This window comes from Somniosus microcephalus, chromosome 7 (assembly GCF_052327205.1).
Source record: "Somniosus microcephalus isolate GS21.2 chromosome 7, FLI_Smic_1.0, whole genome shotgun sequence".
Classification (NCBI taxonomy): domain Eukaryota; kingdom Metazoa; phylum Chordata; class Chondrichthyes; order Squaliformes; family Somniosidae; genus Somniosus; species Somniosus microcephalus.
This window is the reverse complement of record NC_140993.1, coordinates 36611704-36629492: the sequence shown is the minus strand read 5'-3', so window position 1 is coordinate 36629492 and position 17789 is coordinate 36611704. Positions and strand designations below refer to the sequence as shown.

The following is a 17789-nucleotide window of genomic DNA, read 5'->3' as shown; positions in this document are numbered from 1 at the left end:
CCAAGTCCCTTTATCTTCGGCCATGCGGTCTGACGGCCATTTTTATCCCTGGAAATTTAAAGGCACATTGCCCAGGGATTCTTTAATCAAAAAAATTAATCTTCAGAACTGTAAATTATTGCGAATTCTTGCAGTTGTCAATGGCGGTTAATGTGGAGACCTCCACAACCAGTATGTGTGGAGTTCTAGTCACTGTGTTGAAAGCAAGCAGTCAACCTTCGAATAGGTGGCAGCTCCAGGGGCATCAGCAGTGTTGCCTCTCATAACCGAGGCCATTATGCCAGTCTTTGCGTCTCTCCTGAATGCTCAGAGGAGTGCCACACAGTACTTGGGCTATAATCTCACCTCCTCCTTCGACAGTACATCTGATGAAATGGAGAAAGCCATTGATAGAGGCTTCAATAATGTCGTTGTTGACATGGGTACTGCAAGTCCACAGATCAATGGGAATGGTGGCCTGGTGAACCCCTTTCAAATCTGCCGTCATCACCTCTTCCTCAAAACACCCATTCTTCACCCCACTGTCCTTGTAAACTACCACCCCATCTTCAACCTCTCTTTCCTCTCCAAAGTCCTTGAACGTGTGGTTGCCTCCCAAATCAGTGCCCATCTTTCCCACAACTCCATGGTTGAGCCACTCCAATCAGTTTTCCACCCCGCCACTTTGCTGAAACAGCTCTAATCAAAGTCACAAATAACGTCCTCTGTGACAATGACTGTGGTGCACTATCCCTCCTCATCCTTCTTGACCTGATTGCAGCCTTTTCCACGGTTGACAACACCATCCTCCACCAATGCCTCCCCTCCCATTATCAAACTGAGTGGGACTGCCCTTGCCTGGTTCCACTCTTACCTATCCAGTCATTGCCAGAGAATCTTTTGTTCCCGCTCCCACACCATTTCCTCTGAGGTTCCCCAAGGATTAATCCTTGACCCCATCCTTTTTCTCACCTACATGCTTCCTCTTGGCGACATCTTATGAACAATACATGATCAGATTCCACATGTACGCTGACTACACCCAGCTGTACTTCACCACCACAACCTTCGGCCCTGTCACTGCATCTGTATTGTCAGACTGTTTGTCCGACATCAAGTCCTGGATGAGCCAAAATTTCCTCCAATTAAACATGGAGAAGACCAAATTCATTGTCTTCAGCCCCCGTCACAAACTCCATTCGATAGCAACTGATTCAATCCCCTTCCCTGGCCACTGGCTCAGGCTGAACCAGACTGTTCACAATCTCGGCGTCCTATTAAACCCTGAACTGAAGCTTCCAACCCAATATGTGCTCCATCGCCAAGACCGCCAGCTTCCATCTCAGTAATATTGCCAGTCTCTGCCCTTGCCTCAGCCCGTCTGCTGCTGATGCCCTCATCTATGCTTCTGCTACTTCCAGACTACTACTCCAATGCTCTCCTGGCCAACCTCCCATCTTCCACCCTCCAGAAACTTGAACACATTGAAAGCTCTGCTGCCTGTATCCTAACTCACACCAAATCACATTCACCCATCACCCCTGTGCTCGCTGACCTGCATTGGTTGCCAGTTGAGCAACACCTCTTTTTTTTACGTTTTCATCCTCACGTTCAAATCCCTTTATGACCTCGCCCCTCCCTAACTCTGTAGCCTCCTACAGCCCTCCAAGAACTCTGTGATCCTCCAATTCTGGCCTCTTGTGCATCCCTCCTTTCCTTCACTCCATTGGCAGCCATGCCTTGAGCCGTCTAGGTCCTAAACTCTGGACTACCCTCCCTAAGCCTGTCTACCTCTCTCTCCTTAAGACGCTGCTTGAAACCTACTTCTTTGACCAAGCTTTTGGTTACCTATCCTAATATTTCCTCCTTTGGCTTGGTGTCAATTCTTGTCTGATTATGCTTTCTTGAAACACCTTGGGACAATTTACTTCATTAAAGGCGCTGTTTCAAAGCAAGTTGTTGTTGATGCTTCATTGCCTCACTGGGATGATCTTTGTATATCATCCACCAGCTAACCCTGCCTATCAGCTCTTCAGCAAACATGCAGGCTGGTCATTAAACCATTAGCTGCCTCTATGTGGCATTATGCATCAGCTGTGGCTCAGTGGGTAGCACACTCACCTCTGAGTCAGAAGGTTGTGGGTTCAAGTCCCACGCCAAGGACTTGAGCAAATAAAGCTAGGCTGGCACTCCAGTGCAGTGCTGAGGGAGTGCTGCCCTGTCGGAGGTGCCGTCTTTCAGATGAGACGTTATACCGAGGCCCTGTCTGTGCTCTCGGGTGGACGTAAAAGATCCCATGGCACTATTTCGAAGAAGAGCCGGGAGTTATCCCCGGTGTCCTGACCAATATTTATCCCTCAACCAACATAACAAAAACAGATTATCTGGTCATCAGTACATTGCTGTTTGTGGGTCCTTGCTGTGCGCAAATTGGCTGCCGCGTTTCCCACATTACAACAGTGACTACACTCCAAAAAAAAAAAAAAAAAAAAAAGTACTTTATTGGCTGCAAAGCGTTTTGAGACGTCCGGTGGTCGTGAAAGGCGCTATATAAATGCATCACTATTTTGACGTCACCTATTCTCTTCCTTTTTGTTTTACTCCGATTAAGGGGTCCCTTTTCCTCCACTTTCCAGTTCTGATCAAAGCCTACACCTCAAAAGTTCTTTTTTTTTCTGTTTTCTGATGCTAATAGTTTTATCAACGTTGTCTGTTTTTATGTAAGGGTGGTAACATTTGCCAGTCTTACCATATTCTCTCGTGGGCCTTCTAATCTCCCTTCTGTGTACTTTTATACTTCTCATGTTTCAGCTGCTTTTCTTCTGTATTACTCGCCTTAATTTTATCACTATGCTGAAAGATGATCCTGAAGAGTAGTCTTTAAAAAGATTTTGTATTTGTACAATTCTTAAATTGCTATTAGTGCTTTGAGAACTGTAATTGGTTTGTCTACTACTTACATGAAATACCTTTCAATTCCATTGACCTGTGGTGGGTTTCAACTTTCTCTAGTTTGTGTAAGATTGTAACTGGAAGCCGATACATTTCTCTCTGAAAATCAGTCGACAAAACCAGTGATACCGTGGTAATTATCTTTTATCAAAACAGAAGGGTGTGATTGAAGGTGCAGGTCAAGTACCAATCCCGTTAATGAGCTGGAATAGCAGGAGTTAATGGTAGCTAAAATTTAATCATGAGCCCCCATTCCTTACTCTTTAGATGCCATAGTCTAAAGCATGATATTTTGAAAGGAGAAACAAACTTTATAAACATTTTTGAGTTGGACAAATAAAATCTAGGTTTTCCGGATAAGTTTGACTAATTCCAATTTCTGTTTTAGGCCAAAACGCTAAGGAAGTTGATACAGCAATCTTTTCGTCAGTTTGCCAGTTTGAATGAAGAGCAAAGTGTTCTGAAGTTCTTTGAGATTCTGTCTCCAGTTTACAGATTTGACAAGGAATGCTTCAAATGTGCCCTTGGGGTAAGCTTTTGCACTGATGTTTTGATAATTTACAAAAAAAGACAACACTCTTCAAGTTGCTCATGTTTCTTTTGATCTCCACGCTAGTCTGGATGATTATTTTCAATGTAGCGGAAGACTAATTTGGCAGTGTAGTGGTAACCACATAACGCACTGCCAAGCGGTTGAATACATACTCCGATTTATATGTGTTTTTCATTCCTTATACATGTATGATATTTTTGCTGCTACAGCTTGGGATTGGTATGCTATTCTGATGCTTCCCTCCTGCCATAACTTTCCCATGAGAAAGGGAGTTCTAATATGAGTTACAGCTCCGTGCATACAAGTTAGTTTTGACCTCACTATAGATTATGGAATGCTTTTAATAAATTTCAAATTACAAAATGCACAAGCTGCATCCCTTAAACTATGAGAAAATAATTCTTAAATAAAAGTTCAACTCATGAATCTATAATATTGTAATAAAAAATTCTTGTGTCTGTCATGTATGTCGAGTCTGTTGTCTACATTGTGACCATCAAACCTTCATCAGTGGCAATCCATCAATCAATTTTTTTCTTATTGCCTGTATAAGAACATAAGAAATAGGAGCATGAGTAGGCCATTTGGCCCTTCGAGCCTGCTCCGCCATTCAGTAAGATCATAGCTGATCATCTACCTCAACTCCACCTTCCTGCACTATCCTTTGATTCCCTTAATATCCAAAAATCTTATCGATTTCTGTCTTGAAGATACTCAACAACTGAGCATCCACAGCCCTCTGGGGTAGAGAATCCCAAAGATTCACAATCCTTTGAGTGAAGAAATTTCTCCTCATCTCGGTACTAAATGGCCGACCCCTTATTCTGAAACTGTGACCCCTGGTTCTGGACTCCCCAGCCAGGAGAAACATCCTTCCCACATCTACCCTGTCAAACCCCTTAAGAATTTTCTATATTTCAATGAGATCACCTCTCATGCTTCTAAATTCGAGGAAATATAGGCCTAGTCTCCTCGATCTCTCCTCACAGGACAATCCCCCCCCCCATTCCAGGAATCAATCTGGCGAACCTTTGTTGTACTCTGTTTAAATCTGTTTCTTATTTTAATTGGTTATTTTTTCTTCAATTATCATTCATCAATTATACTGCACCAACCATTTGTCTGTCAAAACTCCACCCAATAACATTCTACAAAAAAGTATCAAATAAAAACACACAAAAAACACAAGCTTGCTAATGAACTTAACTTCAACGTCTTTCCACCATCATTTACAAACAAACTTTGTTCCCTGCATACTTCTTCATCGCCAATTGAGTCCTCATATTTTAATGATCAGTAGAGGAGTTCCAATGTAAACAAAAATATGTATGTCCCCAGAAGGGACAGAACCTAAGTTCTGTGTTGAGTTCAGGGTTTAATTTGGTTGCTCACTAAATCTTTCAGGTTATTTTGATTAGTTGGTAAGTCACAGATAAGCAGCTGACTTCAGGAGGGGCAGTGTTGAGTTATGTTGAAATGAAAAAAATGAGCATATTATTAGAACCATTGGGCATTTATTACTTATCAGCCTTTATTACATTTAATTTTTTCATCCAAGGTTTAACTGAAAACTGCCATTTCTTCAATGTATTAGTCATTCTACTTAAACCTTTTCTAAGTGCGTTTTGTTAATTCACGAGGTTTTTTGAATATTTCTACTCATTTGTCCCAGTGCCCTGCCCTCTATCACGATTCTTGGCGATAGTGATCGCGTAGCAGATACATTTTTGGTTGGGTGGAAACTTTGAGTCTTCAGACTTGTGCATACCTCACTGTGCTATTATTTACAGTTACTTCACATCTTTTTCAATGGGTCAACATTGTGCATTTTATCTGGGATGCAGTAGTAAGACATTAATTATATATGAACTGCTAAAACAGGAGTTTACCATCATCCTTTTATGGATCTAGTAAAATATTTCAATAATGGATGGGAATCCAGGTGTTGCAATTTATTTGCAATGTTGGAAATTTTGATTGTGTTAAATCACAAAGTATTCCCTCGTATAGATGCCACGTCTAAAGGCATATGTCATCTTGTTTCAGAGCTCTTAATCACATTTATACATACAAATGTTTTATTTGACAAAATTGTGCACTGAACACGGTGAGGGCAACTGACTGAGATTCATAGTGTAGAAGAAAGACTACTTCTTTGGTTCACTGTCGTGAATATTAATGATAAGGCATTAAAGTGTTTGGCTCATGGCAAAATTTATTGTCTGCTTAATATTTCTCTCTTATAAGTAACTATTCGCTTCTTTGTACAAAATTATGGTGCAGGAACCGTAGACCATTTAGGACGAGTTTATTGTGACCTGAACCTGCAATAAATGATCAGCGTGAGTGATGTAAGCAGTAGATGATGGTGTTCAGTTTCTGTGAATATCTTTCATCATGCACTTCATTAAAAAAACGTTGAGAGCTGCAGTACCTTTTTTCAAATGCGCATTTCACCAAATGTTGATGTAGCCAGCTATTTATTTTTAAGACTTGCTCTTAAAAAGACAAAATAGCTGTGAATACAGAAGGGTCAGCAAGTGATGTGTGGGTTGGTAAAATAAATTGTATATTTTGAAAATTGATACTACAACTTTAATTTTACTTGGAATTTAAAAGTAATATCACAATGAGTAGGCCTGTGCTGCAGCCTTGGATGCAGAATACTAAATACATGTAATTATTTTGTGCTTGTATAGTTTCTTTTGGTATTTGAAGAGCCTAATTCTGTAATATGCATAATATAAAGCAGAATCTGTTGAACACTGCAGTTCCTAGAATTCACTGGTGTTTTTTTTCACTCTAACAGTCAAGCTGGATAATTTCGGTGGAATTAGCAATTGGACCTGAAGAAGGCATCAGCTATCTTACAGACAAAGGCTCTATGGTACATATCTTCATAATGTTCGTTCCACCAAAATAATCTATGTATTCTTTCTTTCCCCTCCCACCAAAATGAAATTATAGTAATTCAAAGTTAATATTTACTTGGAAAAACAAGGATTAATAAATGGCAGCCAACACTTTTTTTTTTAAAGGAAATCCATGTCTGACAAACTGGATTGAATTCTTCGATGAATTAATGGAGAGGTTTGAAGAAAGTACTGCAATTGATGTGTATAAGGACTTTCAAAAGGCGTTTGATAAAGTGCCACATAATAGACTTGTCAGCAAAATTGAAGCCCAAGGAATTAACGTGGCAGTGGCAGCATGGATACGAAATTGGCTAAGAGACAGAAAACAGAGAGTAGTGGTGAATAGTTACTTTTCAGACTGGAGGAAAGTGTGCAGTGGTGTACCCCAGGGGTTGGTATCAGTTCCACTCCTCCTCTTGATGTATATTAATGACCTGGACTTGGGTATAGGGGACCTAATTCCAAAGTTTGCAGTTGACACAAAAATTTGCAAATGTAGTAAACAGTAAAGAGGATTGTAATAGATTTCAAGAAGACATAGACAGATTGGTGAAATGGACAGAAACGTGGCAGATGAAATTTAATGCAGAGAAGTGTGAAGTGAGGCATTTTGGGAGAAGGAATGAGGAAATGCAATATAAACGAAATGGTATAGAAACATAAAAGATAGGAGCAGGAGTAGGCCATTCGGCCCCTCGAGCCTGTTTCGCCATTTAATGAGATCATGGCTGATCATCCAAATTCAGTACCCTGTCCCTGCTTTCTCCCCATATCCCTTGATCCCTTTAGCCTTAAGAAATATATCCAACTCCTTCTTGAATATATTTAATAAGTTGGCCTCAACTGCCTTCTGTGGTAGAGAATTCCACAGGTTCACCACTCTCTGGATGAAGAAATTCCTCCTCATCTCAGTTCTAATTGGCTTACGCCTCTTAGACTGTGACCCCTGGTTCTGGATTCCCCCGCCATCAGGAACATCCTTCCTGTATCTAGCCTGTCTAGTCCTATTAGAATTTTATAAGTTTCAATGAGATCCCCTCTCATTCTTCTAAACTCTAGCGAATTTAGAGCACGGGCACGGTGGCATAGTGGTTAGCACTGTTGCCTCACAGCGCCAGGGACCCGGGTTCAAATCTGGCCTCGGGCGACTGTGTGGAGTTTGCACATTCTCCCTGTGTCTGCGTGGGTTTCCTCCGGGTGCTCCGGTTTCCTCCCACAGTCCAAAGATGTGCGGGTTAGGTTGATTTGGCTATGATAAATTGACCCTTAGTGTTAGGTGATTAAATACGTGGGGTTATGGGGATAGGGTGGGATATGTGTCGGTGCAGGCTCGATGGGCCGAAATGGCCTCTATCTGCCCTGTGGGGATTCGGTGATTCTGTGTGAATGTAAGCCTAATTGAGGTGATTTTCATTCAGAAGTCGGGAAGGAGGCGGGACTACAACTTTCAGGGTTGTAGTCCCGCCTCCATCGAGATACGGCCAATCCACGAGATTTTAACTTGATTGACCTTGTTGAGCCCGCCCAGTGGGCTCAGCAGGCCAATTAAGGGCCACCCGACAACAGGTGACATCACAGACTGAAATTTCATCTGTCAAGACGTTTTGACAGATGAAATATCAGTGTTTCACAGCTGTTTGAAGCTGTCAAACACTGACAGTCTTTCTTCTAACCTGAGTCCTTCTACACAGACTCGGTTAGAAATCTCACCGGCACAGAAAGCTGCAGGCTGTCACTTTTGACATCGCAGCCATTCTGCTTTCTGTGCCGGTTAGATAATGGACTCCCGAAACCTAGAGGAAGGAAGGCTGTAAAGGTAAGTGCTGGTAATTTAAACTTCTTTACACACTTTAGACACACCAAACACGCTTACCTTTGCACTCATGCACCCATCATTCACCTGAACACCGACATCTCGACCCCTCCAAGTCCTTCAACCCGACGGCCCGACGACTCTAACTTGGCGTGGTTTGGAGCCGTCGGGAATACCACACTTCAAGCTTTAAAATAGGGATTAGGCTAAAAACTGCCTGTTAACTACCTGTTAACAGGCAGTTAATTGGCACTAATCCCTTCCCGCCTCAGGTAGGCGGGTCCCAGTGCGGGGCGGGTACCCGCCTCCTTTGAAACTTACATGGAGGCGGGTTGGGGGCGGGATGGTGTTGGGACCCCCGAATTCGGGACTTTAACCCCTGCACGCCTCCAATCCCGACTCCACGGGTCAATGAAAATCGACCCCAATCTCTCTTCATACGTCATTCCTGCTATCCCAGGTATCAGTCTGGTGAATCTTCACTGCACTCCCTCCATGGCAAGAACATCCTTCCTCAGATAAGGCGACCAAAACTGCGCGCAATACTCAAGGTGTGGTCTCACCAAGGCCCTGTACAATTTCAAAGGGATGCAGGAACAGAGAGACCTGAAGATTCATATACATAAGACTTTGCAGGTGGCAGGGTAAGTCGATAAAATCCTGGGCACCAAACTTTTGGAAGGATGTCAAGGCAAGGCCTTGGAAAAGATGAGATTTACCAGAATGATACCAGGGATGAGGGACTTCAGTTATGTGGAGAGACTGGAGGAGCTGGAATTTTTCTCCTTGAAGCAGAGAAGGTTAAACAGCGACTTAATAGGTGCTCAAAATTATGAGGGGTTTTGATTGAGTAAATAAGAAGAAACTGTTTCTACTGGCGGAGGACACAGATTTAAGGTAATTTGCGAAAGAGCCATGGGAGAAAAGAGTTTTTTTTTTACTGCAGACGCAGATGGGCCAAATGGTCTCCTTCCGAGCTATATAAGTCTGTGATCCTATGAGATCAGCCAAATCAGCAAAGGTGAGGGATTTAAAAGAAAAAAATTGTAAATGTTGAAACCTGATTGAAAAAACAGCAAGTAAGTTTTTTTTAATTCATTGATGGGATGTGGGCGTCGCTGGCTGGCTAGGCCTGCATTTAGTGCCCATCCCTAATTGCCCTTGAGAAGATGGTAGTGAGCCGCCGCCTTGAACTGCTGCAGTCCATATGGTGTAGGTACACCCACAATGCTGTTAGGAAGGGAGTTCCAGGATTTTGGCCCAGCGACAGTGAAGGAACGGCGATACAGGTCCAAGTCAGGATAGTGTGTGGCTTGGAGGGGAACTTGTAGGTGGTGATGTTCCCATGCGTCTGCTGCCCTTGTCCTTCTAAGTGGTAGAGGTCGCGGGTTTGGAAGGTGCTGTTGAAGGAGCTTTGGCGAGTTGCTGCAGTGCATCTTGTAGATGGTACACACTGTAGCCACAGTGCGCCGGTGGTGGAGGGAGTGAATGTTGAAGGTGGTGGATGGAGTGCCAATCAAGCGGGCTGCTTTATCCTGAATGGTGTTGAGCTTCTTGAGTGTTGTTGGAGCTGCACTCATCCAGGCAAGTGGAGAGTATTCCATCACACTCCTGACTTGTGCCTTGTAGATGGTGGAAAGGCTTTGGGGAGTCAGGAGGTGAGACACTTGCCGCAGAATTCCCAGCCTCTGGCCTGCTCTTGTAGCCACAGTATTTATATGGCTGGTCCAGTTCAGTTTCTGATCAATGGTAACCCCCAGGATGTTGATAGTGGGGGATTCAGCGATGGTAATGTCATTGAATGTCAAGGGGAGATGGTTAGAGTCTCGATTGTTGGAGATGGTCATTGCCTGGCACTTGTGTGGTGCGAATGTTACTTGCCACTTGTCAGCCCAAGTCTGAATGTTGTCCAGGTCTTGCTGCATATGGACACGGACTGCGTCAGTATCTGACGAGTCTCGAATGGTGCTGAACAGTGTGCAATCATCAGCGAACATCCCCACTTCTGACCTTATGATGGAGAGAAGGTCATTGATGAAACAGCTGAAGATGGTTGGGCCGAGGACACTGCCCTGAGGAACTCCTGCAGTGATGCCATGTGATTGAGATGAATGACCTCCAACAACCACAGCCAACTTCCTTTGTGCTAGGTATGATTCCAACCAATGGAGAGTTTTCCCCTTGGTTCCCATTGACTTCAGTTTTGCTAGGGCTCGATCAAATGCTGCCTTGATGTTTATAAAGTGAAACGGTAGGTTTATTTGAGCGTAGGCAAAATGTTTTACCTGAGATATTAATTCCATCTATTATCTGTACAAAAGCTGATAGAACTACTGTATATCTTCAGTATTTTCTGTTTCTGCTTCAGCAGAGAAGAGTTTGAACCTGATCTGTAGGGTTCAGTGCCATTGTATGGACCATTACCCACTGAGCTTTATCAGTATAACTGTGTTACTTCTCTGTACTCACTGTTAATGGTTTTAATCAGTTCATAGATGTGTTTCTGCAAACTGATACTGGTCCAACAAGATTTTTTTCTGTTCCTCATCGAATTAAGATGAATCATACTGCACAAGGTTTCATTCAGCTTCTTGACTGATATGTTAAAACATGCCCAGTGAGGAATTTGATTGGTATCACTAAAATCAAAAGGAAACTCGAAAAGCAAATGTTCGTGAAGGCTGTTCTCTTTGCTCTGCTAATAAATCTTTTTTTTTAAAGTATGATCTTTCCTTTAAAAATGTATACATGTCCCAGATATATACTAGAAACAGTAGCACTTAATAAAGATAACCTAGAGTGATGCATTAAAATAGTATGCATGCAATGTGGTTAACTGCCCTCTGAAATGGCCAAGCAAGCCACTCAGTTGTAACAAACCGCGACGAAACACAATAATAAGAATAAAACCGGATGGACCACCCGGCATCGACCTCTGCACCGGCTACGGAGACGACAACGGCACACTCAGCCCAGTGGACCCTGCATAGTCTTCCTCACCAACATCTGGAGACTTGTGCCAGAATTGGGAGAGCTGTCCCACAGACTAGTCAAGCAACAGCCTGACATTGTCATACTTACAGAATCATACCTTTCAGCCAATGTCCCAAACTCCTCCATCACCATCCCTGGGTATATCCTGTCTCACCTGCAGGACAGACACACCAGGGGTGGCGGCACAGTGGTAAACAGTCGGGAAGGAGTGGCCCTGGGAGACCTCAACATTGACTCCGGACCCCGTGAAGCCTCATGGCTTCAGGTCAAGCATGGGCAAGGAAGCCTCCTGCTGATTACATAGAAACATAGAGATAGGAACAGGAGTAGGCCATTCGGCCCTTCGAGCCTGCTCCGCCATTCAATGAGATCATGGCTGATCTTCGTCTGAGATCTTAGCTGATCTTACCAGTTCAGTACCCCGTCCCCGCCTTTTCTCCGTAACCCTTAATCCCCTTAGCCTTCAGAAATATATCCAATTCTCTCTTGAAAATATTTATTGAATTAGCCTTCACAGCCCTCTGTGGCAGGGAATTCCACAGGCTCACCACTCTTTGAGTGAAGAAATTCTTCCTCATCTCTGTTTTAAATGATTTGCCCGCTATTTTTAGACTGTGGCCCCTGGTTCTGTGCTCCCCTGCCATTGGAAACATTCTCTCTGAATTCAGCCTGTCCAGGCCTGCCATAATTTTATATGTTTCGATGAGATCCCCTCTCAATCTTCTAAACTCCAGTGAGTACAAGCCCAAACTATTCAATCTCTCCTCGTAGGTCATTCCCGCCATTCCAGGTATCAGCCTGGTGAATCGCCGCTGCACTCTTTCCATGGCAAGAACATCCTTCCGCAGATGGGGCGACCAAAACTGTACACAATACTCCAGATGCGGTCTCACCAGCACCTTGTACAGCTGTAGTAAGGTATCCCTATTCCTATACTCGAACCCCCTTGATATGAAGGCCAACATACCATTTGCCTTCTTAATCGCCTGTTGCACCTGCATGCTCTCCTTCAGTGACTGGTGCACAAGAACACCCAGGTCCCTCTGCACTTCCCCATCTCCCAATCTATTGCCATTTAGATAATAATCTACCCTCCTGTTTTTACCCCCAAAGTGGATAACCTCGCATTTATCCACATTATAGTGCATCTGCCACGTATCCGCCCATTCCCCCAACCTGTCCAAATCGCACTGTAGCCTCCTGACATCCTCATCAGAGCCCACCCCTCCTCCTAGTTTAGTGTCGTCAGCGAATTTGGAAATATTGCATCCAATTCCCTGATCCAGATCATTTATATATATTGTGAACAGCTGGGGTCCCAGGACAGATCCTTGCGGCACCCCGCTGGTCACTGCCTGCCACTCCGAAAACGAGCCGTTTATTCCAACTCTCTGTTTTCTATCCGCCAGCCAGTTCTCTATCCACGTTAATACTTTGCCCCCAATCCCATGAGCCTTAATTTTGCATGATAATCTTTTGTGTGGAACCTTATCGAAGGCTTTCTGGAAGTCAAGGTACACCACATCCACTGGCTCTCCCCCATCTATTTTACCAGTTACTTCCTCAAAAAATTCCAGCAGATTAGTCAAACACGATTTACCCTTTGTAAATCCATGTTGACTCTGTCCGATCCTTTCCCCATTTGTCAAGTGCTCCGCTATTTTATCCTTAATAATGGACTCTAGCATTTTGCCCACAACCGATGTAAGGCTTACTGGTCTATAATTCCCTGCTTTCTCTCTACCCCCCTTTTTAAATATTGGGGTAACATTAGCTACCCTCCAATCCACGGGTACTGTTCCCGAGTCAATGGAGTTCCGGAAGATGATCCTTAGAGCATCTGCTATCTCCAGGGCCACCTCCTTAAGTACCCTAGGATGTAGTTTATCAGGCCCCGGGGATTTGTCGGCCTTCAGTCCCCTCAACTTACCCAACACCATATCCCTAGAGATACTAATTTCTGTCAGCTCCTCCCTCTCATTAGTCCCTATGTTTGCCGATATTCCTGGGAGGTTATTTGTGTCCTCCTTTGTGAATACAGAACCAAAGTATGAGTTTAATTGGTCTGCCATTTCCTTATTCTCCATTATATATTCTCCCGAATCGGACTGCAAGGGACCGACTTGGGATTTTACCAGTCTTTTCCTCCTGATATACCACCTACCGCCCTCCCTCAACTGATGAATCAGTACTCCTCCATGGTGAACACCACTTGGAAGAAGCACTGAGAGTAGCAAGGGCACAAAATTTACTCTGGGTGGGGGACTTCAATGTCCATCACCAAGAGTGGCTCGGTAGCACCACAGCTGGCAGAGCTGCCAGTCTGGGCCTGCGACAGCTGATGAGAGAACCAACATGAAGGAAAAACGTACTTGACCTCGTCCTCGCCAATCTACCTGTCGCAGATGCATCTGTCCATGACAGTATTGGTGGCAGTGACCACCGCACAGTCATGGTGGAGACGAAGTCCCTTCTTCACACTGAGGATACCCTCCATCATGTTGTATGGCGCTTCCACTGTGCTAAATGGGAAAGATTCAGAACAGATCTAGCAGCTCAAAACTGGACATCCATGAGGCGCTGTGGGCCATCAGCAGCAGAATTGTAATCCACCACAATCTAACATCATGGCCCGGCATATCCCTTACTCTACCATTACCATCAGGCCAGGGGACCAACCTTGGTTCAGTAAGGAGTGTAGAAGAGCATGCCAGGAGCAGCACCAGGCATACCTAAAAATGAGGTGCCAGCCTGGGGAAGCTGCAACACAGGACGACATGCGTGCTAAAAAGCAGAAGCAGCATGAAATAGACAGGGCTAAGCGATCCCACAATCAACGGATCAGATCAAAGCTCTACAGTCCTGCCACTTCCAGTCGTGAATGGTGGTGGACCATTAAACAACTAACTGGAGGAGGAGGCGGCTCCATGAATATCCCCATCCTCAACGATGGTGGAGCCCAGCACGTGAGTGCAAAAGACAAGGCTGAAGTGTTTGCAACCATATTCAGCCAGAAGTGCCGAATGGCTTCAGCCAATTCAATTCACTCCACGTGATTTCAAGGAACGGCTGAGCGCACTAGCTACAGCAAAGGCTATGGGCCCCGACAACATCCCGGCTGTCCTGCTGAAGACTTGTGCTCCAGAACTAGCCAAGCTGTTCCAGTACAGCTACAACAATGGCATCTATCCGACAATGTGGAAAACTGAGCAGGTATTTCCTGTCACAAAAAGCAGGACAAATCCAATCTGGCCATTACCGCCCCATCAGTCTATTCTCAATCATCAGCAAAGTGATGGAAGGTGTCATGAACAGTGCTATCAAGCGGCACTTACTCACCAATAACCTGCTCACCGATGCCCAGTTTGGGTTCCGACAAGACCACTCGGCTCCCGACCTCATTACACCCTTGGTCCAAACATGGACAAAGGAGCTGAGTTCCAGAGGTGAGGTGAGAGTGACTGCCCTTGACATCAAGGCAGTATTTGACCGAGTGTGGCATCAAGGAGCCCTAGTAAAACTGAAGTCAATGGGAATCGGGAAGAAAACTCTCCACTAGCTGGAGTCATGCCAAGCACAAAGGAAGATGGTTGTGGTGGTTGAAGGTCAATCATCACAGCCCCAGGTCATCGCTGCAGGAGTTCCTCAGGGCAGTGTCCGAGGCCCAACCATCTTCAGCTGCTTCATCAATGACCTTCCCTCCAACGTAAGGTCAGAAATGGGGATGTTCACTGATGACTGCACAGTGTTCAGCGCCATTCACAACTCAGATAATGAAGCAGTCCATGCCTGCATACAACAAGACCTGGATGACGTTCAGGTTTGGGCTGATAAGTGGCAGGTAACATTCGCGTCACAGAACTGCTAGGCAATGACTATCTCCAACAAGCGCGAGTCTAACCACCGCCCCTTGACATTCAACTGCATTACCATCAATGAATCCCCCACCATCAACATCCTGGGGGGTCACCATTGACCAGAAACTTAACTGGACCAACCACATAAATACTGTGGCAGCAGGAACAGGTCAGAGGCTAGGTATTCTGCAGCCAGTGTCTCACCACCTGACTCCCCAAAGCCTTTCCACCATCTACAAGGCACAAGTAAGGAGTGTGATGCAATACTCTCCAGTTGCCTGGATGAGTGCAGCTCCAACAACACTCAAGAAGCTCGACACCATCTAGGACAAAGCAGCCTGCTTGATTGGCACCCCATCCACCACCATAAACATTCATTCCCTCCACCACCATGTACCATGGCTGCAGTGTGTACCATCTAAAAGATGCACTGCAGCAACTTGCCAAGACTTCTTCAGCAACATCTCCCAAACCCGCGACCTCTTCCACCAAGAAGGACAAGGGCAGCAGGCGCATGGGAACGCCACCACCTCCAAGTTCCTCTCCAAGTCACACACCATCCTGACTTGGAAATATATCGCTGATCCTTCATTGTCGTTGGGTCAAAATCCTGGAACTCCTTCCCTGACAGCACTGTGGGAGTACCTTCACCACACAGACTGCAGAGGGTCAAGAAGGCGGCTCACCACCACCTTCTCGAGGGGAAATCAGGGATGGGCAATAAATGCTGGCCTTGTCAGCGATGCCCACATCCCATAAACAAATGTTTAAAAAAATCAAGCACTCTATTTCATTGTTGTGGTCTTTCATTCTCTAACAGCGTGCAAGACCACAGCTGAGAACACAATCCTTTAGTTATCTAAGGGAGGCAGAAAGGTTTACTTCAAAACAAATAACTTGCTTGGTTCATGCAAAAAGCATTTTTCAGTTTTATCTTTAAAAAATGTTTTGTTGGCTACCTCTGATTTCTATACTTGGCGATTTAAAAAAATTTTAAGGCCTGGAGTTTCTGCTGGGACCCAATTGGAAAAATGTGGCAGTAATGCGCTGGACCCTGTGCCGGTTTTGCCAAGGTTAAGTTACGCCCAGGTTGCCATTTTACATTAGCCCGAATGTAATATCTCCCATGATTCAGCGCAGTCGAGACGCATTATTGAACGTAATTGATTATTGACTGGAACATGGCCAATGGAGCCTTAAGGTTACTGAATTAAATTAATTTAAACTGAAAATGTCTTCAAGGAATATCTATGGCTGAAGAAACAGGCCAATCAATGATTTCAGCTGACTGCTGGTCACAGGTCTTGTGTACCAAGTGCAGATCAATTGACTGAATTTCAACTCATTTAAACTGAATTTGAAGTAATTGTAGCATCGGCATGACAAACAGACCTGAGTCAATTGACTGCTGGTCACTGCAAGCTGCAGGTCATTAACGATGGATTAATTTGACCACGGGTGCCTGTGTGCTCGAAATTCTGGGCTCAATATGATTAAAAACACCCCCGAACGGGTGTAATCGGTGAAAACTCGGCATGCCGACCTGGGGCACTTTTGTGGGCGGGGACTGCTTCGGGCGAATGGACTTTTGAGCCAGTGTAAAAGATCACAGAAACTTGAGCATAAGTGGTTATGGGTGTAACTCACTTACCTTTTAAATTCTGCAATTTTCTTGTGTGCTATTTCAGTCCGAGCCCAGGTGATATTTGTAACACCTTAACATTGAAATACAGAGAAGTTCCATCTATTTGAAAGTTAGTACAATGCTCCCTTCTGAGTGTATCTTATTTAGTCCTTCTCTGATTGAATAAACAAAATGCTCGTATCATTTAATAACATTTTGTTCTCATTTAGGAAGAGCCCATTACTTTTCTGTGCATAGACATTTGCTGTAGTTAATTTGTGTGGAAGACCTGACTGATATGAGTGCTTTACATTCTTCTAAGTACAAAATGTTTACTGTAAACCTATTTACTGCAATATAGAGTCATTCAAAGATCGCAAGCCAGTACTGTGCATTTTAATGGCTATTTTTTGTTCATGTGCAATTCCAACCACAACCACACAACTGTGATACTTTGTTTGGAGCGCCATCTTGTGGAGCATATTAATTATGGCTATAAAAATATTGCTTATAATACTTAAAGGAATTTCTGTGGGGCGAGATGTTTTGATACCTTAAGCACAAAGCGCATTGAATTCCCCCAGGCTCTGCTGCTTTAGTTAAAGACTGGTCAATTATAATTGCAGTGTAGATTGCAGGAGTACAGCATTGCATCTTTTTATGAACTGAATTCTATTCGTACCTGGTTTCTCATCAGAATGCATTTTTTAAGTCCTGGTTTCCACTCTGGGGAAACTGCTTGGCTGGTTACCACTCAGAGAAGCCCCCTGTCCTTCGACCCCAACTGCTGATAATAGGGTGACTGGGTCTCAGAGTGCCCCTGACATTGGTCTCAGTGCAAGGAGAGTGCCTCAGCATGCCATCCTGTCACCAGTTTCTAAAGCTAATAATGCACACTTTCAAGGGCATAGCCATTTTGGGAAAGTGCAGACAGTTTTGACGGGGATAAAAACAGAAAATGCTGGAAATACTCAGCAGGTCAGGCAACATCTGTGGAGAGAGAAACAAGAGTTCACGTTTCAGGTCGATGACCCTTCGTCAGAACTCTGATGAAAGGTCATCGACCTGAAACGTTAACTCTGTTTCTCTCGCCACAGATGCT

The 17789-nt window shown here is 44.3% G+C and overlaps 1 protein-coding gene across 17 annotated transcripts in view; it reads left to right on the top strand.

The window, feature by feature from the left end:
- The window catches only part of LOC147114610 (focal adhesion kinase 1), a 630568-nt gene that overhangs the window by 355821 nt on the left and 256958 nt on the right, over positions 1 to 17789 (top strand). For all 17 annotated transcript variants that reach the window (XM_085992416.1, XM_085992424.1, XM_085992409.1 and 14 more), the window contains 2 exons: positions 3320 to 3460; positions 6294 to 6371. In XM_085992416.1, the coding sequence (XP_085848542.1) occupies positions 3320 to 3460; positions 6294 to 6371 (219 nt within the window). The remainder of the gene's footprint in view (positions 1 to 3319; positions 3461 to 6293; positions 6372 to 17789) is intronic.